Source organism: Rhinolophus ferrumequinum, chromosome 14 (assembly GCF_004115265.2).
Source record: "Rhinolophus ferrumequinum isolate MPI-CBG mRhiFer1 chromosome 14, mRhiFer1_v1.p, whole genome shotgun sequence".
NCBI lineage: Eukaryota > Metazoa > Chordata > Mammalia > Chiroptera > Rhinolophidae > Rhinolophus > Rhinolophus ferrumequinum.
In genome coordinates this window covers 70,148,296-70,173,248 of record NC_046297.1, presented here as the reverse complement: position 1 = coordinate 70,173,248, position 24,953 = coordinate 70,148,296, and the positions used below count along the sequence as shown (strand labels likewise).

The 24,953-nt window shown below is 53.8% G+C and overlaps 1 protein-coding gene across 1 annotated transcript in view; it reads left to right on the top strand.

Moving 5' to 3' along the window:
* Nucleotides 1–24,953, top strand: part of COL22A1 (collagen type XXII alpha 1 chain) — a 207,544-nt gene that overhangs the window by 116,495 nt on the left and 66,096 nt on the right. The window contains exons 24-36 of the mRNA XM_033126944.1: nt 7,490–7,543; nt 8,248–8,301; nt 9,338–9,391; nt 10,366–10,419; nt 11,635–11,679; nt 12,271–12,333; nt 12,795–12,848; nt 15,256–15,297; nt 18,088–18,114; nt 21,452–21,505; nt 21,764–21,817; nt 22,564–22,617; nt 23,924–23,977. Coding sequence (XP_032982835.1) covers nt 7,490–7,543; nt 8,248–8,301; nt 9,338–9,391; nt 10,366–10,419; nt 11,635–11,679; nt 12,271–12,333; nt 12,795–12,848; nt 15,256–15,297; nt 18,088–18,114; nt 21,452–21,505; nt 21,764–21,817; nt 22,564–22,617; nt 23,924–23,977 — 663 coding nt within the window. The remainder of the gene's footprint in view (nt 1–7,489; nt 7,544–8,247; nt 8,302–9,337; nt 9,392–10,365; nt 10,420–11,634; nt 11,680–12,270; nt 12,334–12,794; nt 12,849–15,255; nt 15,298–18,087; nt 18,115–21,451; nt 21,506–21,763; nt 21,818–22,563; nt 22,618–23,923; nt 23,978–24,953) is intronic.

Here is a 24,953-nt window from a genome sequence, read left to right as displayed (position 1 = left end):
GGAATAAGGGAACACAAAATCAACCATAATTCATGGTCCTCCAAAGAGTCCACTTTCACTGTGGCATTTTGGTGTCAGTAGTGAAACACAGAATGATTTTTGCATTTGTTTTATTACCTCACTTTCCAGTAAGCTAAGCTTGTGTATTGCAGAAATTCACCATACATGCAGCTCCAGCAAATTACTTTTAAGCTGCAGTTTTTTTTCTTTCCCCAGAACTCCTTGTTTGCTTCCTTGGGAAATATATTTCCTTCTTTCATTTTAAATTTTGGAGTTATTTTCATTCTGCAAATCTTTTCTGAATGCCAGGCACTGAGCTGGACACTGTAGTTATAAATATGATCAGGCTTTCAACGGCAGGGACCTCGTCAGAAATAGGGCACCCTGACATGTTTGGGGACCTCAGTGGTTCGGAACCAGGCGGTACCCAGTGTATAGTATGCCCTCCCCGGCACCCTGAATCAGATCCCTACCCGATTGCACCAAGCTGTGTTCAAGCCAAACATGCCCGAAGAGCCAGCGTTGGGTGGTGGGCGTCAGCCCGTCGTCCCAGATTCATTCTTCCTGCCATGCCTGCACACCCACCTTTCCTGGCCTGGCCGTGGTTTGCCCTTGCTTGCCATCTCTGTGTGTGCTCATTTCTTGATTCATTGATGTAACAAGTATTTATTCAGTACCTACTGCATGCCAGATGTGAAATCTAAGCAGCCCTCACCCAGGCCCGGAGGAACTATCCATTAGTGGGAGATACACTCGTAGATAGAGCTGACTTCTGGGAGAGGGGTCGTCAGCCTCTCTCGGAGCCCAGAGGGTCGTCCCCATGCTGATCTGGAAAGTCAAGGGTGATTCTGTAGAATCTAAGTTACAGAGTTCTCTGCTCTGACGAGTAGAAGGAAGGGAGACACACGTCTTTTGTTTCTGTTACTGCGAGACTCTCTCGTTAGTGTTCATGTAAAATTGTGTCTATACTTTATAACCACCTGTGAGAAAAGAATGCTTCTCCCATTTAAAATCTTAAGAAACTGAGCTCAGGGCTTAACTAGCTTTGACTGTGACCGGATGAGCCGGCACAGCAGCTCCAGGGTGCAAGGAGCCCCAGGGCAGCTGGCATCCTGTAAGAAAAAGTTTTATAAATATGCACACTTGTGACATCATAGGTAATGACTTCTGTATCCTGACAAGCCTTTTAGGAAGAATGGAAATCGGTAGATTGTTAGGTCAAGTGTCTGCAAAGGCAGTGCTGCGTGGTGCGGCTGTCTGGACTGACGGCAGCCCCTACAATTGGTGGGGACACAGCCAGGCGAGGGGCTGCCCCTGGAGTGTGGGGGTGCTTATAGGCCTGGAGCCCACACAGAGAACAGCCGGGCGGTCAGTCCTTCTGGTTCTGCCCCAGGAGCCGCAGCCTGAGGGGAGGACTCACAGATTACGAACAGCTTCCACCAAGAGCCTGCATGAGGAAGCCACCCTGGGAGTGTGCGCGCCGTGCTAATTTATGCAGGTCGTTTAATGCGTCTTCTGTCTGACTTCTTAAATCTACGCCAGTCGGATCTAGGTGGTTATTAGGAATAAATATTTGCCATTCCTTTATTCATGATAATTATGTTAATTGGTTATTTATGCCTCATCAGTGTAATTAGTAATCATGTGAAATAGCTGTTCGGTCACTGTCGCATTAGAAGGTTCAAATATTGTTTCATTAATAATTCGACTGATTTGGTTAATTAACAAGTAGAATCATTACTTGCTGTTTTCATTAGTAATAATTTTAAAAAGTCATTATTTTGTTAACATTTACATATTGGCTAATTTGTCACTCATTAATTAGATTAATTGGTTATTGAGAAATGTTTATTAATGATAAAAAGAGAAGAGAGTGAAGTCACATTTGTGAAAGCCTCCTGGGGGGGGATGAGCTAGTTTGTACCCCTTCATTCATTTGTTCTACAATGATAGGGGGAAAGGGCCTCCGACCTTTGCTCGAGTTGGGGAGACTGAGGCACTGAGAGGTGACGTCCGTTGCCTAGGTCCCTTCAGGTAGCATGAGGTGGCCCAGCATTCGACCCAGGCCCGCTGAAACCAAAGCCCTATTTTTCCATCTCTTTATGCCATCATTGCTACCTCTACTAAAGTTACTAATAGTCAAATAGTTTTAGTTTAACCTTCTAATTTATCGTCTTTAATTGTAATGCTAAGATAGCAAACAGGGACTTTTGTCCTTGGTCGGAAACCCTGTGAAGCTCAGAGGCATATGCTGCTACCTTGATCGCCTGAAGAAATGAAGTGAGTGATCTTGGAAGTGACGCTCTTCTTGGAGGGCGTCCCATGTACCGGCCTGGGCTGGGACTGCGGCTCAGTAACGTGCCAAATCAGCTGTGGTTCCCGCTCATGACGTGCGTGGTCAGGAAGAAATAAACAGAACCCCGCAGGAGGCCAGAATTCACACTTGAGTCCTAGAAGAAGTTCTGACACCATCTACCCCATATATTCAGAGTTCAGAGTTTTGAGACCAGGTTATTGAAGTGGTTTGGTCTCCTGTGGAGAGAACTGGACAAGGGACCAGGATGAGTCCATTTGTGTCATTGGCCACCTCGGGCATGTCTCCCTCCTGGGCCTCACCCTGCCGTGGTGTCCGCTTTCTCCCCTGTGCAGTAACGGGGGTGTTTGCTGGCCTGAAGTTCTGCACCCTCTCTGTATGCGCTCCAGTGCCGCCCTTCCTGGGAGACAGGCCCACGGGAGGGCCCAGGATGTCCCTGGTGTTGCCAGGACAGTCATGTCACCTGCCGACTCACCTCTCCCACCCACGGCCAAAGACCATGGTACGTGCAGAGCCAGCGCGGACGGGCAGCCTGTGAGGGCCTCGCCCCACACTTCCCGGAGGACGTGGCCGAGGCGCGTGGGGACACCTCCGCCTGCAGTGGCCTCTGCTCCTCCCCTGGCTCCCCTGGGAGGAGGCCCCGCCGTATCTGGGACCACGTAGTGCATGTTGTGTCAGCCCTCCCTGCCTCCGGAAGGACCTCCCTGGCCTGCGGCCCCTTCGCAGAGCGTCGCTGCCCCCAGCCCACGCGTGACGTGCCTGAAGAACAGAGACTCACTTCAGCCACTGCCTGGCCAGCTGCCGCCTCAGTTCCCTGTTCCCTTCACAGCAGAACCTTCCAGAATCACCTGCGCTCCCAGCCTCAGCCGCCTCATGTGCCTCTGCGCGTCTCCCCAGTTCACCCTCGTCCTCTTCCGTCTCCACGCGCCCCTGAAACAGCTCCGTCCTAGGCACCGCCATCCAGCAGCTCCCCAAGAGCGAGGTCGATCCTCCACCTCTCCTCTCCGATGACCCCTTTTCTTCCTTCGAACACATTTCCTTCTCTGGGTCTCTGAGAGCTCAGACACTTCCTTTTCCTTCTACACTCTGGCTGCTGCATCTGGGTCTGCTTTGCCACCTGTCCCAACCTATCCACGTTCTAAAAGCAGGCCAAGGAACAACCCGTGGGCTCCCAAGCCATCGTCTCATGACCTCGTGTAGGGCCTTGGTTGGACAGCCATCCAGCAAGCGGTGATGACAGATCTCAGTCCCCCCCACATACCTCTGTCTGAGCCCCGGCCTCCGCAGCTCCCCCGGGAGCCGCACACCCACCAAACACTGAACGTTCTCCAAAGGAAGGAACCACCATGCCCATCCGTCCTCCAGATGGCGGCTCCTACGGTGTCCTCATCCTAACGCAGCTGCCCGGGGGTTACCCCGCCTCTGATGCCAAGCCCCCTGCTCTCCCCAGGAGGCCACGGGCATGTGTTTTATTCATTCCATCAGACCGCAGTCTTCTGGAGGGGAGGATAGGTCATGTGGAGATCCCGGGGGACATAGCAGGCGCCCAGTGTTGGCTGGAGGAAGGGTCTCCATCCCCCACCATGCTGGGTCTCCAGGAGTAACTTCTCCAGGGACCCTGGGGCATTGCAGGGGCCTTTGCTTTAAGGGCCAAAGGCCACGTCTGCCTCTCCCTGTGGCTCTTTTCCCTCAAAAGCAGGAGGACAGCGCCCCTGCCCCACCGGACAGACACTTCTGTGGTCCATGTCATATTGTGCACAGCTACGGGTTAGAGAGAAGAAGCATGATGCTCGTCTGAGTCTTGCTTAAGAGTCCACTGGGGACCTTGTCAGGGCGTCCCCACCCTGCCCCGCTGGGGGCCACCACTGTCAGTGTGTTCTGCTCTGTCGAGCGTCGGCTGCACCGGCGTTGCCAAACCCTGGGCCTCTCCGGTTGTCTTCTCTGAGTGGGACCATCTCCCACACCTGTTGGCAGTTTATCCACCTTAGAGACTGAAAGATACACGCCGTAAGTCGCTAACCCGAGCACCCTAACTGGCCCACAGATGTGCTTTATCTGGTGGCACAGCTGTTTTTGTTGCTGTTGTTTACTGCTCAAAATGGTTGGCAAGAGGGATTTTTTAAAGTGAAAGAGTATGCCTAAGAATCTAGATTTCCCAGTTTTCTCCAGGAACTGTCAGTCGCCTGAATTTGCCCGTGTGTCCAGGTCCTGCCCAGCCCCTGCTGCTGCCTCCTGGTGCCTGAGGCTGTGTCAGAAACACTGAGTGTCCCCAGAGCCGAGTAGCTGAGTTCCTCTGCACTACACATCTGGGAACCAGGAGGAAGCTGGTCACAGCCTTCCGAGAGGCGGCCGCTGGCACCTCAGGAGGACAAGTGGCTGCTCCTGCGTGGCTGTCAGAAGGCACGGTGTGGCCCTCGGAGCAGGGTCCACAGGGCACCAGAGGGCAGGCTGAAATGGCACCCTGATTGCTGTTTCCAACCAATCTCCCCTCCACGGAACGGGTTCCCACCTGGATTTGCAAGAAGCTGGCAGTCAGTTGGAAAGGAGGCTGGAGGCGACTGGCCCGCCCCACCCTCTTTGTGTGGCGCCTGCTGGAGGCAGTTTCCAGACTCCCTGACAGCTGTTCCCACCTGCTTTCAGCTTCTTCTCCCTCTGTGTAAATGGCTCCTGCAGTTGTTACGTTTAGTTACTATGTAGGATTTTGCTCGTATTCCTGAGCTTGCAGCATCAAACAGGTGGGCAGTTATTAACCCCCTACTGTGTGCATGGCAATGAACCAGGCGCTGTGGGTCCCACGGAGGAAGTGGGCGTGGAGAGCTAGGAGCCTGTATGAAGCCCCAGGTTCTTGTCCCACTTGATATGCAGACAGCTTTTTAGGAGAGCTCACTGTATACGAGGGTGGGATGGGGCTGTGACAGGAGGGGACGAGACCCATGTCCCCAAAGCTGTGTAGACACTTCCTGAGGGTGGAGCAGAGTGGATGGGAAAGGTGAAGGGTCATGAGTGTCATCACGTGGGAATGGCAGCTTTGTCTACTTCCAGTTCCTCCTCGTTACAATGGATGGAAAAGCCCTGCCTCACCTGACCAGTGGGGGACTCACGGTGAGCTCAAGGGCATAGTAAACACTAAATGGAGGGGCACTGTTCCCTCGCCCTTTACTACGTCTGCGTTTTCTCCCTTCTTTCATGAATTCCTTCGTGTGTCAATGTGCTTGTGGTATTATCTGCAGCGCTGATGGCAGTTAGGGTGGTACATAGACCTAGTCAGTCAAGACAGGTAATTCTCAGACCTCGTCGCTCTCCAGACTTACCTGGGGATCCTTTCCAAAGCCACTCATCCCTTGGACTTGTCTGAGACCTGTGCCTCAGAGACCAAAGAAGGGGCCTGTGTACCTGTAATTATGACAAGCTCTCCAGGGGGTTCCGCAGGAGCCCAGCCGTTCAGGATCCACTGAACATGACGGCTGTGTGACCCCAGGTGGGCCCCTTACCCTCTCTGGGCCTCAGTTTTCATTATTGTCAAATAGGGATGTTTGACTTCCAGTAGATGATGATGAAAGACCTGTCTACTCTAACATGCTGTGAGACTCCAGAACACACAGCAGCCGCGTGCAGGGGCACGAACCCAAATGGCTAGCAAAGAGTGCTGCATGTGGTGAGCAGGGGCCACAGAGAAGCTCTGGGGTTGCGGGTGCTGTGAGACCCTCAGGCCACCTCGAAGTAGAAGCAGATCCCTAGACCACAGCTGCTGGAGGGGTGGGTCCTGTGTAGACTGCAGGGCGGTTGGAGCAGCATGTGAGCGGAGTAAGGCTGAGTGACAATGGGAGGCCGGGAGCCTTTCGTGCCCTTTCCCCACCCTCATCCATTGGGGGGACCGGGCATTGGTACTTGCCCAGGTCGCTGTCCAGTTCTGTGTGACTCCTCAGTTGCTCTAACTCCAAGCAAATGCCTTCCAACAAAAGTAGATGCTGCCCCAAAAGACTCACTGAAACTAAGCGAGCCACAGAGAAAACTAGGCTCCGATGCCACCGAAAAGTTCTGTTTAGTAATGATCCCTTTCGGTGTTTATTGTTGACTCACGGGTGCCCCTAGAGGGAGAAAAAGGGAACTGTCCTCGGAGGTGGCCGCCTCTACCATTTTTTTAAGTATTTGTCGCCCTCTAGTGGTGATGCGATGTTCTCTGTATGGCAGCCCTCCTCTTAGCTCTGTTCAATTCAGTTGACTTATTCAAACATTTATTGAGGTCCTGCTACCTTGTTTCTCCAAAAGTAAGATCTAGCTGGACAATCAGCTCTAATGTGTCTTTTGGAGCAAAAATTAATGTAAGACCCGATATTATATATTATATTATACCTGGTCTCACAGTAAAATAAGACTGAGTCTTATATTAGTTTTTGCTCCAAAAGACGCATTAGAGCTGATTGTCCGGCTAGGGCTTACTTTCCGGGAAACATGGTATACACCACGCCCTGGGTGGTCACTGTGTGAGGTGCAGAGGGAACAAGAGGGGCCTCTGCCTTGGAGGGCACGGGGATCAGATGGTCACAGTCACACTGGCCTTGAGCTTGGAGGAGGGTGTGAGTCATTCGCCTGGGGAACTGGAGACGATTGCAGAGGTGGAGACATCTGAGAAGGGAGGTGAGGGAGGGAGGAGGGCATGTCTGGAGAGACAGCTGAGCGAACTGGGGCCGGAGGTACGCGTCCTAGAACTCTTGTGGGGCCTGTGATGGAGGTGGGGGGGTGGGGCTGTGAGGTTCCAGTGAAGGACCGTGTTACTCACCCCGGCTGATTCAGTGCTGACTGCAGTTTGGGAATGACGGTTCTGGAAGCTCTTTGTTGGTGGTTGACGCACTGTGTGTGTGTGTGTGTGTGTGTGTGTGTGTGTGTGTGTATACGTGTGCACACACATATGCATTTATTTGTAATGCTCACATATTTAACAGAACAGAATAGGTAACATAACAAACAGTTATATTCCCATCCCATGTTGACATTTTGTACATTTTACTTCCGATCTTTTTTTTTTGTTTTTCTTCTTTGCTTAAAAAGTAAGACATTCCACATCAAGTGGAAGCCCCACCCCAGCACTGTCCCCTTCCCTCCTCCTTTCTCAGAGGACCGGGAGGCTGCTCCAAGCATGTCTGTAACCTGCTGCACACTCCTCCTCCTTTACAGGGCCCCCCGGGACCACCTGGCATCGCAGGCCCCCCTGGACCCGGAGGCCCCCCGGTAAGACTGGCTTTGATTTTGTCTTACGAGGGCACGTAGATGGCGGGTTCATGGCCTGTGGGAGCCAGGAACACCGTTGTGTGTCACTACCAGAGCACAGGCATGAACAGAAGGACCCCACCTGCGGCCACACCAGGCCTCTGGACTCTCTGGCGCTTGAGCCCCTTAGTTTAGAAATATCACCGGAGCTCATATAGCCTGTTGGTTGGCTGCGTCTACACAGGAGTCGAATAGTATGGGGCTGGCCATTCGGGTATCTTTCAGGAGTCTGCACTTTGGCTCTTAGGCACAAGACGGCCGGGGAAGGTATCTGTCAACGTTTCTGCTCCTGCACTTCAGGTGCAGCTGAGAAAGTCCTCCTGGGGACGGGGCTTGGAGAGAACCCCCCCACCCCTGCCCAATGGGTGGGGCAGACCAAGCAATCATTCTTCAGAGGGAGGCGGCTCCACCTGTCCCACCAGGTAGGAATGAGTGTGGTAGTGGCCCCCGACTGGAGACCAGACACGCCCTGGACTTGCCAACTTTAGAGGTGTGACAACTCCACCCTTCACAGTGGCCTGCACTGAGCACGGCCAGGTGCCCCTGAGGTGCAGCCTCCCTGGGTGTCCTCATCAGAGCCAGAAGCCTGGGCCTGTGCCAGGAAAGGCGGGAGGGGAAGGATCTGTGGGGGTCAGATTGACATGGCCGTGTGCTTCCCTTTTCAGGGCTTACCTGGAGAGATCGGCTTCCCGGGAAAACCGGGGCACCCCGGGCAGGCGGTGAGTGCCCTGGGGCATGCCTGCCTACCCTCTCTGCTGTCTCCCATGGTTCCCTGTCGGGGACGGCAGGGCCCTTCCAGCTAGGGCTGCTTCCTGGAGTTCGGGGCTTCTCCCCGACAACGGGGTCCAAGACCCCGATGCTCAACCTGCCTTCTTCCTTCTGTGGGGTCTCTCCTTTCCACAGGCCACCAGCCCAGGCCAGAGACACAGGAGACACGAGTCTCCATGAATGGCAGGGGGATCTCTGGGCAGAGGAAGCACAGGGTTTATAAAACAACAGTCACATGAACAGCACTCAGAGCTGCCAAAGCGGTGACGTGTGAACTGTTCTGTTGGGAAAAGATTTCCCTGTGTCTGTCATGGGGGCATCTGTCATTTAAGGCCCAGAGAAGAGCAGAAGGGAAAGTGACCCTGGGGAGTGGAAGGGTCCCAGAGGTGTAGCCCGAGGCCTGGGTGTAAACCTGTGGGTCCCCATGACTAGCCCTGGGACCTAGAGCAAGTCCCTCAGCCGTTCGGAGCTTGTGTTCCCTCACGTGCAAACAGCTGCAGCAGCCAATAGGGGAGGGGGGAGCCATTTGGTATTGGGCAATGGGACATGGAGCTCCTGAGTGTCATTGTCAGAAATAAAGGCTTGATTCATGCCAGTGGGAAGCGAGAAAGTGACAGCAGAGAGGTCAGGGAGAGGAGAGGGTGGCGGTCAGTGGCCAGTGCTCTCCCAGGGGCCTCGTGGAAACGGGGCGGGGGAGGGGAAGAGGGTACAAACGGACCCATCAGAGCCACGTTCAGCCGAGCTCCCGCCCCCTTCCACCCACCTTGCATGTCCAGGCCACTGGAAATCGGGCATTGTCCAGGTGGATGTGTAAGAACCTGGTCCCAGAGACCATGGCGCTCTGGGCGGGGCGGCCGCTGCTAAGGAGGGGGAGGCCAGAGCCCGCCAGCTGCTGGCCGCAAACCCAGCTCCTGGCCGGAAATGCCGAATGCGGTGCTGCCCTAAACATGCCTTCATCCCTGTCTGTCTTTCTCCCTCTTGGCCCAGGGGCCACCTGGAAAGCATGGGCTGAGTGGACCCCCGGGCCTGCCAGGACCCAAGGTTGGTAATCTCGGGGGCAGCATGGGCTTGGGAACCCAAAACACAGCAGAAAAGAGATTTTTGATTGTGGGGGGATCTAAAATAAGTTGATTAAAAAGCCGTGGATCAGAACTCAGAATTGTTTGGATTTACAAGGTCAGATACGGCAAGTTCTTTACTTCTATGGAGGTAACAGGGGAAAGATTTGGAAGCCTTGGGCTGTAAAATTAACCTGTTAGAAATATGTATTTCATTTGCAAGGAAGAAAAACTTTCAGAGACTCTTACTAATACAGTAAGGGATTTCAATTTTTAAAATATTCTTTTGGGGCTTATTATAGTAAGATCATTAAGAAAAGCCTCAGGTTAAAAAATACCGCAAAATCAGGAAGCAAATTCATGGTTTATGCACTGCTAGTAACAATTGTAAAACAGTACAACACATATTTTAACAAATGAGTTTGATTCTTTTTCAGCAAACATAAGCCCAACCAAGGACACCGGTCAGCAGTCCTTGAAAAACAGCTTTTCAAACTATGGGAAAGTTGTTCGTCCTTTTCAATAAGCAGGCTTAGAAACTCAAGTTGTTAACGACAAAATACAGAATAAGTATGAATTTAACTTATTTTCATGGGCACTTAATGTAGACATTCTTCACTCTTCTCCCTTATCTTTCCAGACAAAGGGTAAGGGCTAACCAAGTACTCCGTCTTCGCAAAACGTTTGTGGAGCATCTTCCGTACTCTAAACCTCTCAGCCAGACAGGACCACCATTTCTGCTCACTTAGTGTTTATGAAATTAGTCAAGAGTAGAGTTGTCGCACGTCGATTCTAGGAGGCAGTATGACCTGCTGTTCTGGGTCATCGTGGTCCCACAGAATGACAGAGAGCACCACCGAAGCACACGTGGTTCTCTTCCTTACCCGCCTGGCACCAGCCCTCAGTGTGCTCCCCCCAGCCTGGCACCCCGTTGACTGGACTTTGTGCTCCTTACAGGGCGAGCCGGGAGACAGAGGAGAAGACGGTCTGCCTGGGAAACCTGGCCTTCGGGTACGGACTCTGCCTCCTCCGCGTCACGCGTGTCCTTCTAGGTGGTGTGTTTGGGGCTGTGTGTGAATCTCAACTGATGGAGCAGAGTCGATGTCAGCTGGGGTCTGCAGGGGACAACTAGGGTCATGGGGAAGGGTCTGCTTGAAAGGGTGAGGGACTCCATCAGGGATGGTGACGCACTGTGGGAATGGCAACACCAGAGAGTCACAGGACAGAGGAGCAAGGACACGAGGGGCTTCCTGGCACCCAGGGAGACCTGTAGCTGGAGGAGAGGCCCCTCTGTCTCCTCTCCTGCTCTCCCCACACCCTCACCTTGAACTCTGCCCTCCCTGCACTGCTCCCTCTGGCTGGCAGACTCCCGCAGAGAGCCTGGAGGCGGGGACAGCTGCTGCAGCCTGTAGAGTCCGCCTCCTGGGGCTTTCAGCATGGTCAGTGTGACAGTGAGGGGTGACAGAGGCCACTGCTCATGCAGTTTGGAGGGGGCACCGCTTGCGGGTCAGTCCCTCCCCGACCTCTTCATATCAGTGATTTGTAGGGACCTGTAAGCCCAGCAGCCATGGGGTCAGAGAACCAGCCACTCTGGTTGTGTGCCCCCCACTTCACGCTGACCACAGAACGCCCGTCAGAAACCTACTGGCTGAGGACAAACCTTCAGCCAACCTGCTAGAACCCGTATATACCTGCCTGGGGCCCTATGACTTGCCTTCGTTGTAACACACTGTGGGGGACGGGAAATCACGCTCTTACCTGCCTCTGCCACGGGCTGCCTGTGTCTACGAGGGGCAGTGGTCAGCGTGGCACGTTCACCCGCAGCCTGTCTGTCACCACGGGACCGAGCCAGCCTGGGCTCTGACTTTGCCAGAAGTGCAACAAAACTCAAAGTTGGGGAGGATGAAGGAGTCCTGGATTTTAGCCCCTCTTGTTTTGAATTGTAAGCCTTTGCACTCAGGCTCAGTGGAGTCAACCTGCTTAAAGTCTGCCAGGGCAGTTCCCAAAGTCATCTGCCCTGGGGGAAGCAAAACACGTGAGGGCCTGTGGAACCCATTTCTCCAGAAAGGTGAAACACTTGGGTTTCCACCGCCTGTGACACTTGGTCTGTAATCATGCCACGTGTTTGAGAATCAAGGGTTGTGGCTGGTGGGTGCTTTGAATGTGTGGGGCCATCTCTGTAAATGCGAGTGGAAAGTAATGGGGTGTCTGTTACTCTCTCTCCAGGGAGACGTTGGGGAGCAGGGCCTGGCTGGCCGACCTGGAGAAAAGGTCTGCTTATTCATACCTTCATTCCCTTATTTATTTTTTACTCCGTGCTTCTTCATGCAAGGCAGTCATTCGTTACTAAACACCAGGCCCGTAGCACTTGTCTTCTGGGGGCTCCTACATTCATTTCATGCATTTCTTTACTTACCTAATAGTTAGCAGCATGGTCTATGCGTCCGGCACTGCACTGGGGTCACAGTCTTGCCAGGAACAGGAGCAGTAAGTGGTCACATGCCGGTGAGGGTGGAGGGCATAGGACAGGTCCCTCACTGAGACATGACGAATGTCAGGAAAGAGGTTCAGGAGGTGACGTTGTGTCTGAGTCCTGAAGGATGAGGAGTGAGACACCAGGACAGGCCAAACAAGGGTCCCTGGGAGAGAGAACAGCCCAAGGGAGAACGAGCTGGGAACTTGTAGTGAAAAAGTTCTCTAGAATTCCCCTTTCTTCACGACTTTGCTTCCTGTGTCACTCCACCAAGCCACCCATCTCTGGGAGACTGCAGGGCAGGGAGGAGAGTGCACGCATCCCGTGGCCGGGCCCCGACGACAGCCTCCTCCTGACTCCTAATGACGGGCACCATGTTGTTTCCACAGGGAGAGTCAGGGCTGCCAGGTGCTCCAGGATTCCCGGGCCTGAGGGGAGAGAAAGGAGAGCAGGTAAGTGGTGGCAGCAGCGTCCTCCCACCAAGCCCCCTCACCTGTGACCTTGGAAAGCAACCCCCTTTGGAGTCTTAGTCCGTTGGGGGCTGGATGGGATTTCGGCTGGGTTTAGCGGGTATTTCCCCAGTGTTTGTGTAAGAGGAAAGGAAGGGAATCCGGCTGCTCTGGTCTGTGAGCTGGAACAAAAGGACAGAGGCTGAGCCATCTCTCTGGCAAGGGTGGAGCATCTTCAGATGAAGTGGATGGGAGCGCGGTGGGGGACGTCATCTCTTGGTGCCAAGTGGAGAATTAGGTTAATAAACAGGACGGCCCTTGGAGTTGGGCTTCATCATGGCGTTTCCTGATAAGACAAGCAAGTCGGAGAGAGAAGGATTTATCCAAGATCCCATTGGTCTTACCTGGAAGAGGTCTGACACTCAGTTGGGTTCTAATATTTTTCATTTTATCTTTTGCTGTAGGGAGGGAAAGGTGAACTGGGCCTCCCAGGACAGAAAGGTGACCGAGGTGCAAAGGTAGGAGCTGCTGTTGTTACCTGCCATCAGTTACATTAGTTGCAAACTGTCCCTTCGGTGTTTACTGTGTGAGTTGCGTGCAGTAGTGGAGAGAGCAGTATTCGTGGAGTCAAAGTGGTGGCCTGCGCTGTAAGCCTTATTCTACCTGCCGTAAGGTCCTGAGCATCTTCTCCGACCTCCCTGTGCCCGGGCCTGTGGGCCAGGATGGGAACTCACTCAGAGGGGCCTTGTGCCACCCCTGTCCTGCACAGCACATGTCTATGTCCCCTCATCCCCCTAAGTGTGCACATTCTTCCCCTCTAATTTTCAGCTCTCTTGTGCTCATCCTTCCTCAGCTCCAGGAGGGTCTCCCCTCTCTTTCTCGTTCTCCAGCTGAATGCTGAGGGCTTGGCTCCAGACAGACCTGCAATCTATAAATAGAGAGCCTGGAGGAGAGCCATCCAGGCTGCTGCTCTCGTGGACTTCTCAGAAATGCAATTTTTATTTGAGAAACTCATTTCCAGAATGCAAGGGACTCAGAGAGACCATAAAATCCCTTTTATTGCTTTGGCAGGATTGCCAGGGTCACAGCAGAATCACATTCAAGCTTCCAAAGAATCGGGCCTGTGTTTCTTTTTCTCCAGAGAAATACGTAATAACAGACAATTCAGGTCAAATCATCCAAAATAAAACATTAAAGCAGCACTGTCCCCTTATGACTGCCTCCATCTCGGCCTCTGCTGCCCCCCCTTTTCCTCCCCACCACCCACTGTGAGCACTTAAGCCCCAGGACATCTGGGAAAGTAGGTGTAATAGCGGTCCCTTCTCAGCAAGGGCTACTGCGAGTGAAACGGCTCTTGCAGGAGGACTGGGGACTTGAACCCACGCCTGTCACGTTACCTCATAGATCCTTCTTCAGCCTTTTCTCCAAGTCAGCAAGCCACCAGGGGTCTTTCCCTCCCCTGCCCACTGGTCCTTCTGTAGCCCGAGCGGCCGTCGGGAGGCTGTCTGTCTGGGTTGGAGACGTGTCTCTCCTCCAGTCCACCCCCTTCTGATTTGTACCCACTCGTGTATTTGACTGGGAAACACTCCAGTTTGCTAGTTAGGACTTTTTCATGTGGGGTTGGTTGGGTTAGCTGAGATCTGGAGCATGAGGTCAACACTGTCCCGAAGGTAATGCAGACAGCACTGAGGAAGTACTTTTCTTTCCGAAGCTTCTGGAAGTTTCGGCGGGGCAATGCACTCCATAGTTAAAGGCTCAGAATCTGAGTTTAAAACCGGGCTCAGCCAATCAGTGGCTCTGTGATTTGGGGCAGGTGAGTGGATGTTACTGCTTCAGTGTCCTCATCTGTGAAATGGGAATACTGAAGTATTCTACGTTACAGGCATTTATATAGAGAGTAAATTAGTTCAGACGTGTCAACACGTCAGCCAGTACCTGGAATTAAATACTATATGACAAGGGAGATAAGGATGGAAAACAATGTAGGAGTTATGACTTACTGTATCATTGTTGTTTGCTAAGGCAGGTGTCCCTCTCTAGACCAACCTTAGTCATTCGTTTGTCCACTAATTCCCATGTGGGAAGGCCTACAGTAGACCTAACCCTGCGCTGCTGGGAACACAGGTGGGCAGACACACTCCAGTACTGTCACCATCGTGGCACAGGTGACATGACGGGTTTTGGGGACTGTGCTCCCACACTGTGTTTCCTCCCGCATGGAGCAGCCTAGTGACCCCCTTTCCTCAGGGCAAATGTAATATCAATTTCCTCTTTATTGGGTCCTGGTGAAGAGGGTCTCCCTCGGTCCCCATACGATGCTGTGAGCTGTGTGTACTATTACCATTATTTTGCAAAGAGGAAAATCAAGAAATGCTAGAGTGAGGTTTTGAGCATAGGAGGTTCGACTCCCAAACCTACATTGTGAACAGGACGTAATATTGTCCCTCAGGCCCCCAGAACAGCCTGTCCCGTTCAAAGGGGGGGGGACAGGGCACGGTGTCAGGACGTTTGCTGAAGCACTGGCTGTGGGGCTATGGTGCTATAAATGGTCCACACCTGTCCACATCAGCGTAGATACTTCTCAAAATACAAGGTTTTTATGTGTCTGAAGTATTTTATAATTTGGAATCTGTCTTATCTACCTACCTATCCATCCATCCATCCATCCATGCATCTATTTATCCATCCATCTATCCATATACCTGTCTGTCTATCTTTCTGTCTATCTTTCTGTCTATCTATCTATCTACCTACCTACCTACCTACCTACCTATACATCTGCATATCTATACATCCACCCACCCACCCACCGTCCATCCAGGTAGATGCAGGATGGGGGATTCTGTTGTCTGGGGACAGGTATCCCAGGATAGGCAGAGTTAGCAGGAGGATTGCTGGTCATATATTTTCCATTTCTTCATCCAGGGTGAAGCTGGCCCAGCAGGCCCCCCTGGATTACCTGGAACTGTAAGTGACTCTGCAGATATTAGGACGCCCTCTTCCCACAAACACACCCCTTAGTTATAAACATCTTTCTATTAGAGTTAGCCAATAGCTAGACCTATTCCTAGGTTTTCAGTTCAAAACTACGTAAGCTTCTCTAAGAATCACCTTGTATTTATTGATTTATTGTATCCAGCAAGCACATTACTGTCTATCAGAACATTGCTAGACACTGAGGATGCACACCTACCTACCTGTGACACTGGGGACACTGAGGTCCAGACACAGGAAGTGGTTTGTCCCGGGAAAGAGTGCAATGTGGTCATACAACCACCAGGCTGACTCCATGCTCTGCGGGTCCGAGGGGAGGCCCTGTGAGTGGCTGTTGAGTAGTGAGTGGAGAGTAAGAATATAGGCTTCAGAATCAGAAAAAAGTGGGTTTGAATCCCAGCTCTGCCATTCACCAGCACTGTGGTCTTAGATACATTACATAAGTTTAAAAAGACTCAGCTTTCTCATCTGTTCAAATGTGCATTAAACCCAGCTATCTTGTACATTTGTAGTGACAGTTAACTGAAACAATACAAGTGCCTAGTACCGTTTCTGGTACATTAATAAGTTCTAAATATAAAACGACTGCTATATAAATATGGGAGCATATTTGGGATTTTTTTTCCTTTTTCATCTTAATCCTTCTTCCTAGGCTTGATAGTCTGTGCTTTGATGAGTTGTTTTCTGGGAAGTTGAGCATGGCTTCAGGTGCTGGCCCTGACTAGGGAGCGAGCGATTGGTCAGTTGCTCGCCGGAGCAGGGACCTGCCTCAGTGTGGAGGCCTGGAGAGGAGGGAGCCTGGACACACGCTGTACAAAGAATCTCACTCTGTGGTTTTCATGGACGTTAAATCATTTTGCCACAACTCAATCTCCTCCCCACACACGCCCATCAAAATGAGACTCAGGCATCCCACAAGGATGTCAGGAGAATCTCAGAAGCAAACTCAGAGCCAGAGCTGGTCCTATAAACATTGTTTAAGACTGACGACATCTAATGCTGGCAGACATGAAGGGAAACAAGCACTGTCACTTGGTGGGCGGGCAAAGTGGTAATGCTTATTTGGAAAGTTACTTGGTATCAATATATCAAAATGTGTCCACCTGTCAGCTTAGAAATTCCATTTCTGGGCATCTACCCTAGAGAAATATTTGCATTGTGTGCATTTTAAAAAGCATGAACAAGGGTGTACATACACTGTGCTGTTGCTTATAATGAAAAATCCTGGGCCACCCAAATGACCATAAGCATAGACTTAGGTAAACCACAGCCTATGCATATCTTGAAATCCTGTTTTATAAACATGAATTCACAATGCGCGCGCACACACACATACACAGTGTATTAAAAATATACCGATACTCAAGAAAAATTAAGTGGAAAAACCAGTTTGTACATCATGTGTGTGTGGAGGGGAAGAAGCTTGTGCCCCACCACAACCCACGTGCTGTCAGCTCCTGCTCCAGAATTCCTGGGCTGCGTGAACTTCATTAAGTAGACACCTCTGTGCCTTCCCATTTTCTTACCCGTAAAGCAGGGCAAAAGCAGATAATCTTCCCCTAAGAGTTATTGTCAAAACTGCATGCCTTGGTACATGCAAACAACCACAAGTAACAATGTCTTTGCTGTTACTAGCTCTGTAACTCCCATGCAAAGTTAAGGATTTCTGTACATTCATAATTGTGTGGAAACATATAAAAAAGGGTCCAAAAATTTGCTAAATCAGAGACAGTAGTTTCTTCTGGGGGAAAGATTGGGATTGGGGACGTGGAGGGCAAGGTATAGGAGAGTTCTTTTTTCCCCCTTTCATTTTGAATTCATTGTGTTTGGGACTAGAATCCATGATGTCCTTTTGTCTACTCACTGTTGTATTTTTTTGTACTTTTTTTCTGAGCACCTGCTGTGCGTCAGGCATTGGTAAGGTTTGGACCCGATAGAGGTTACAGCTAGTCAGGGAGGTAAACTCCAGTCACATAGCGGCTCAGATAAGCATATATTACAAATGGTAGGAAATGCTATCAGGAAAAAGAACAGGGTGCCTCAGGGAGAAGGACAAGGGACCCTGATTTATATTTGAGTGGCGGAGGGGGGAGGGGGCTCATTGAAGGCGTGGCATTCAAAAGAGCCCTGCAGGGGGGCTGTAGTTAATTAGCTAAAGGGAGGAGGGAAGTGTGTTGCAGGCCGGAGAATGTGGAGAATCTTTGAGGCTGGAGCAAACATGACTCTGGGAGGTACTGAGTACAGCATGGATTGGGGAAAAGCTGGGGGGCCACACGGGCCAGTCCAGGGGGGTCTGTATATACTGAGAGAACAAGTTTGCCTGAGCTGGGCTCCTCGTGCCCAGAGGCTGAGGCCATCACCCTGGTTTCCTTCTCACCTGTATCATTGACGGAATCCCCGAGAGTGAAAAGGAGACACAGGGGAACCTAGTGTCCCAGGCACGGATTCCGCCCCATCACACCCTGAGTGGAGAATGTTCCATCCCCACTTTACAGATGAGGACATAGAAGCTGACAGATGTCCGAGGTCACATAGTTTTAGGTGGGGATGACAGGCCTTGTGACTCTGGGGTTCCCACATCTAACCACTGTGCTTTCCTGCCTCTATCAACACTCAGGGACGTTAAGGGAATACGGGATTCTAACTGTGAAAACTAATAGCCTTTAAAGGAAACGCTGGGACAGTATCTCACTTGGCAAATCTCTCAGAGGCAGGTTTTTGAAATGGATTCACATCTTTCTCTTTTTTATGGTTTCCTTTCAGATGTTCACCCCGCGCCCGGGAATGCCAGTAAGTAGGGTGGCCGCTTGGTACGGCCTAGTGCCCCTTGGCCGGGCTTGTGACGCCCCCGGTGCTGGGGACCTGACTCTCAGCTCACCGTGGAGTCACTGCCAGGCTCCTTCCAGCCCGTGTCCTGGCAGCGGGTGGGGACAGGTCCTGTGAGGAGCAGACTTCACGGTCAGGCAGGGCCTGGAGGTCACCCTCCCCAGAGCTCATGACAAAGGGCGGACCCCTCCTTGGGTAAAGTTCATTCTTCACTACACACAGAGTCACGGGTGGTTTCGAGGAGAACAGACCAGTGAGATACAGCAGAAGATGAACGGATGCTGGCAGTAGAAGGGGCCCGGGGAGTGGAGCGCCTTAAGGGGACCCGGCTCTAAGTGAGGCTATTCAGACACGCCTGCTTCGGGGTGCAGCTTATGGGGGCAGTTTGTGGCTTCCTGTCAAGACTGAAATGTGGGCAGGAGAGAACGCTTACCTTCACTGCAACCTCTAGGACCCGTTTCCTCCCGTTCCTGGGTGGCTCTTATGAAAAGAAGTGTTCTCAGGATTGCTATGCTCCTGGCGCCGCCGAGGCCAGAAAACGCCGTGTGTGTTTGCGCTCACCGATGGACGCGGCTCTTCTGTTATGAGGCCTCGGCTGGCTGCCCTGGGATTGCCTGCCAAGAGACCCGAATGGAAGACCACGTCCCCGTGTTCTGTGCTAAGGAGATCCAGCTGAAAGGGCTACAGAGACCTGCCCGTGTGGAAAAGAACTGGGCGGCGCGGACTGACAGAGCGAGCTGGGCGGCATCACTGCGGAAGGAGATGGAGGATTTTGAGCTTCCTGGGAGGTGAAATGGGAGGAAGTGCCAAGGAGGAAAGGGGCCATCACCAGGAAGCGTGGACTTCAGAAGTTGTTGGAAGGTGCCAGCGGAAAAGACTAGGTTTGGGGGCCTCCAGCCACGCCCCCTACTCTCTGAAAGGAAGGACTCAAAGTAACAGCAGGCATAGGCAGGTGTCACTCAGCCCGTCCTGAGGATGTGCCCACTTCACAAATGGGGACCCCGTGACTCAGGGAAGCGAAGCAGCTTGCACTGGGAGAGTGTCAGCCAAAGGGCCCTAGCTGTCCCCACCTGCTGCTCAGAGCCAAGGCTCACCCCCAGGGGCTGCTGCTGGCATCACTGCCCCATCCCTCGGCCCCTCTTCAGGACCACCTCCATCTACACGGTGGCCCCCCCTTCATCCTCTGGGTCCCCTCTGTCAGGCCCATCCTGAGCCCTTCAAGCTTGAGACCAGCCTACACGTCCAGCCTCTTAAAGGAATTGCTCCGTAAAAGGTGATGTCCAGGGAACTCGCTGGGAAGGAGCCAGAGGAGGGGCTGGGCCTGACGGCCTCCCCCTTCGAGTCCCCTAGTGACATCTTCCTGCAGGGCCTGAGCTTTGCAGTAGCCAGGAAGCCACTCACAGAGGCAAAGAAAGGAAATTGTGTCTATGGAAAAAAAAACAAAAAAGATTCATTGTGGATTATTGCATGGATGTCTCTGGGACCATCCTCGTTGCCATGGTAACCGTGCTTGTATTGATGGTTTTGAAAAGTGTTCTGTTGCCATCTGCCTGCTCTCCTCAGGTGTGTGCCTTTGGAGCCCCTGCACACAGAGAGGCAGGGAGGTTTAGAGGGGTGGCAAAGTTTGCAGCATAGTTAAGGAAGGGAATAGCAAGAGGGAGGAGGGCTGGGAGGACAGACCTGACCGCTGGGGGTGAGGAGCTCCTGGGGATGACTGGAGAGCCACCAACCACGTCTGGGGAGGCCTCCAGGCGGCCTGGTGACGGCGGTGTGTGGAGAACACAGTTGGGACCGCTGGATGGCGTGGAGATCTGGAGATGTCAGAAAGGAGAGAGAACCCATTCCTCAGCTGGAAGGAGGAGGAACAGGCAGCCTCGAGCTTGGGGAAATTACAGATGAGAACCCAAGAGGGGCTTTGTAACCTGCGGGCTCGTCGGTGGTTCTGAAGCGGCCATCTCGAAGGCTCTGGGCTGCCTGACTCCACCGCCTCTGCCTGCCAAGGTGTCTTCCAGGACTCCCAGCCAGTGCTGGGTTTGCAGGGACAATACTGAGCCCAGAGAGGGAATTTGGCTTGTCTGGCATTGCTGGCGGGGGCCATCGGAGGACACAGAAGCCAGTTACGCTCATGCGTTCGACCATTATTGAGGAGCGCCTTCTGTGTGCACCAGTGTGGGGGGTGCTGCCTCCGGAGCCCCAGGCCCGGGACGGACGTGGCTGGAGCATTTTGCCTTTGAGTCCCCAGGGTTGTCGCCCTGGCCTGACCACTCGTGGGTCCTGGGCCTTCTTCCTGCCACCTGCAGTCTCTTCCCCCAGTTGGCAGAAAAAGAGTGTGTATGCAGCGTCCTTCCCAGCTCATCACCTGACGTGACCCTGTAAACCCTTGCATCTTTCTGGATTGTGTTCCCAGTGGCTTGAGGACCAAAGAGTTTCACAAATCCCCACCGTGGGAAAGTTTCTAGGGGAAACCAGGCTAGAAATGAAGGTAGTATTGTTTCTGGTGAATGGAGCCAGAGTGTGTTGTTGGGAACGGAGATTCTAGAAGGAATGAACGTGCGTCGGTGGGAAACCTCCTGTGTCGGCACCATGAAGCGCTTGGTGAGAGCCATGCCATTTAACCGGGTCATCGTCTGCAAGGCCTACCTGTGCACATCCACTCACCAGACGATGCAAAGCGGGAGGAATGTGGCCCAGAGCCCTGCAGACGTGACTCCCTGGGGCGACAACGAGGAGCCTGGAGGAGGATGGCCGGCAGGAACCTCAGGGGCGCGGTCCCCAAAATCTGCCCGTGCGAGGATGGAGAGAGCTGTGTGGACACCACTCAGGGCCGTGCCTATGTGTGCCGCCCTGTCCACCAGCGAAAGGTTCACCAGCCCGCCCCAGGCTCTCTGACTAGATGCTACAGTCGCCTTCTAGAAGCTTCCAGGGCCCCCTCAGCATCTTTCCTTCATTTTCCATTGATGACCTCCTGCTTGCCATGCTCTGAGCTCGAGGGGTCAGGAATCAAACCAAACAAATAAGTGCAAAAGTGCTGCCCTAACCGGTGCCAAGGAGGAGGGGACACTGGCGTGCGAGCCCCTGAGAGGAGGGCTTGGTCCAGTTGGGGGCAGTTGCCTGAAGAAGCGATTCTGTGCCTTAGATCTGATTGATGCGTAAGAACGATGAGTGTCGGAGGGGAGTGGAGGGAAGAGCCTCCCCCCACAAACAGAGGGAGCAGTCTTCAGTGGGGGTGGGGTGGGTCAGGGACCCACAAAGGACGTGGGGTGCAGCACGTCCGCTGTACTCAGTGCTTCTCCCCCCACAGGGAGAACAAGGTCTGAAAGGAGAGAAGGGCGATCGAGGCATGCCTGGGGAACCGGTGAGTGACCTGTGCGCGCCACTGCCCCTGCCTCCCTCTCCCCCTGTGGCCTGGTCACCAGACGCAGGGCAGCCGAGGACGAACAGCTGTGGGTCTGAACTGCACAGCCCATCACAGAGCCCGCTGAGCTGAATGCGGTCCCTTCCTCCTCCCTCGGCCCCAAGACGTCCCCCGTCCATAGATCTCAACTCAGACCCACCGGCCCCATCTGCTCAGAACAAGGGTGCTGACCTTGTTTGTCCATGGCTTTCACTGCAGGGATCACAGGGCCGTCCTGGAGAACTGGGGCCTCCGGGAGCCGCTGGACCACCGGTAAGGAAACCCTTTCTCTACCTGTTGGCCCCAGACTCAGATGCCCACCAGCCCCTGTCCGTCCTCTGCTTTGCTGGTCCTGCTGGCCTGGCATTTCAGGAGCGCCCACCAGGGGGCGCTGCCACAGCTGGCGCCAGGACTCAGCCCAGCACCCAGGGGTGGAGAGGTCCTCTCACAGCCCCCACAATGGGGCCGCTGCAGGGGCCCTGCCTCCGGCCGCCTGGGCCTCCTTTCTGTGTCACTAAATGTCAGACTCCGTGCAATCCGGGTAGTGGTGCTCAGGACGCAGGACGGTTCCTGGCTCCCTAAGGCTTTTCAGGTGCAGTAAACCGCTTCTCCCTCTGGGCCCTGACTGGCAGCTCTGGCTTAAATGACACCGGTGTGGATTACATTTGGATTTTGTTGTTATCTTTCTCAGTTTCTGCCTCTTAGCTGGCTCTTTCTTGGGCACATGTCCAGATTCTCTGGAGAATTCCTGTGGCAGTGACCCGTCTGGGCTCCAGTCCCAGGACCGCTGCTGGCCGTCTATGGCTGAGCTGTCCTGTCCCTGGGCTGGTGAGGATGGAATGCCAGACGCCAGTGGACGGCCGGGAGATGTGGTTTCTGCACCTGTGGACCCTGCTGCCTGTGCTTTCAGTTTGGACCAACTGATTGTGACAAGCAAGGCGTCCCCAAGACGTGCCTGCGTGGGGACGAGGACAGCGTTGCCCGTGGTGTGTCACCTTCCCCTTTTATTTTCCGTGCAGGGTGCCAAAGGACAAGAAGGTGCACGTGGGGTGCCGGGAGCAGCTGGAAACCCTGTGAGTCCTGCCCTGCCTGCCTCCGGGGGGTCCCGGCTCACGGCCCTGGGCTAAGGGTCGGGGGGGAGGAGGCCTGAGAAAATACAGTGCGCATTTGGGTGTCTGGGCAGGGCCGGGGCCTTCTGACCAGCAAAGACCAAAGACGCCTGTCAGGGACCAATCCAAGTACTTTGGGGTTTTGTCCATGAGCCCAACCTCCTTCCACACACAGGACGATACACACGTGACACACAGACACCCACTCACGGATGGGTTCTGCCTCCGAGAAGTATGCTCATGTATCACGCACACACCTCTGAAACCCGGGTACACACGTCCTGTGGTGCACACGTGTATAACCTCCCAACACGCAGATGCTGCCAGGAAACACACATGCACACGCGCCGTCACGCACACACCTCTGTGCGCTTCTGCTGCTCCTGCCTCACCTCCTCGGGGCCGGAATCTCGGTGGGGTTGGCGCTTGTCCCCCGGGGCCGGCCCGAGTTCTGTGTCACGGTGCAGAGCTCAGGCTTCCCTGTAGGCGGCAGGACGAGGCCGCCTCCCCGGAGCAGTGCTGGTGGTTTGAGTAGCGACAGCAGCAAGTGTCCACTTGTTCCTGGAACCACAGGCCCTGTGTTCCCGGCAGCAGGGCGCTGGCTTGGCCAGGCTGCTCATACTTATGGCTGAGTGGGAACGGGCTCAGCCGAGGGCCGTGACTACTGTGGCATCACAGAGGAGGGGGCAGGTGGCAGGTTTCTTCCTGTTAGTGGAGACGGCCCCAGTACAGCCTGGTGGGGAGGGGGGCAATGGAAGCCTGGTGGAGGCCTGGAAGGAACGTGAGTAGCCTCCAGGACCTGGGGCGTTCCCTGCTTCCCTTTCCATGGTGTTGACCCGCCTGAGAGAGCCTCACCTCCTCCCATGGAATCTGCCCAACCATCAATGTCAGTTTAAATCCACTTCCTGCAGGAAGCATTCCCTGATTCACCAGTCAGAGCCACCATGCGTGCATGTGCGCACACACACACACACACACACACACACACACACACACACCCTCTGTGCCTTAAGGAACTCTGCCCACATGCCTCCCACCTCTGTGCCAGAATCCCACTCCTTTGAGGCTAGTTGGGGAGCTGCAACACTCAAACGGGGGAGGTTCACTTTACCTGTGGAGGGAAATTTCAGGTGAGACGTAGTTCTATCTCAGGTGAGATGTAGTTCCATCTAGTTACAGGGAGTTGAGCAGAAGGCAGGTTTGGAGAGAGACTGGGGACAATTACTCTAATCAATACCGTGGGCCTTTCTGAACTTCTGCCTCTGAATAGGGCGCTCCTGGACCTGTAGGTCCCCCCGGTCCCAGTGGCCCCCCAGGAAGTGTGGTGAGTAATCAGGGTGGGGTGGGGGTGGGGGCCGGGACACCAACACTGGCTATGGATCCACAACGCACCCCCCCAGAGTTAGCTGACTTACCCCCCCACCCCCGAAACTCTGGGGCATAAGCCTCCTCAGTCCTGTTTACAGATGGAGGAACTGAGGTCCCTGCGAAGGTCACCTGGGAAGTCGCCGACCCCAGGCTGCAGGTAGCTCACCAAATCACCAGTGGTGGATGAAGGTGCTGTAACTGCCCGGAGTCTGTGAACGTCACTGATGTTGGAATCGGCGTCGAGTTTGCCTTAGGAACAGAGAAACAAAGTGAACCCAAGGAGCTTGAAGGGACCTGACTGCTGGGAGCGCTGGCTTCGAATCCCAGCTCTGCCACCGAGTGGCTGCAGGGCGGCTCCAGGCCCCTTCCGAAGGGCAGCACGGGCTGTGCTGGGTCACCGTTCACACCTGCCGTGCTGAGGCCCCGCCTCCCGCGTGAGCCGCCAGGTACCTGCTGACGGACAGCTTGCAGCCCCACCGGAGACACTGCCTTTGATCTTAACATTGAGCAATGAAGCGCCCGGGCAGCAGGTTCTGTGCTCCCGGAATAGATGGAGGTCAGCCGTGCAGTCGTCGGCCTCCCAGATGATGAGCGCGGCAGCTCGGCCGGCAGCACTGGGCACGTATCCAGCCAGGCCTGTCTGAGCGCGTCGCACGTGCTGGCCATGCCATCCTCACGGCCCTGGCGGCGCGTGTTACCATGGCCCCGTCTCCCACAGGGGACACTGAGACACTGGGAGGCGAGTCACGTCCCCAGTGGTCTCTTTGGTGCTGTGGGGACACTGCTCGCACCACGCCACCTGCCGCCTCAGCGTGTGCCGCCCGCTGACCTCGAGGAGTCACCGCTCCTTTGCCTGAGGGTTTCTCTGGCATTTGGTGACCGCGTTGTCCAATCACATGTCACTGGGCCGGTAGCTCCACTAGAAGCAGCCC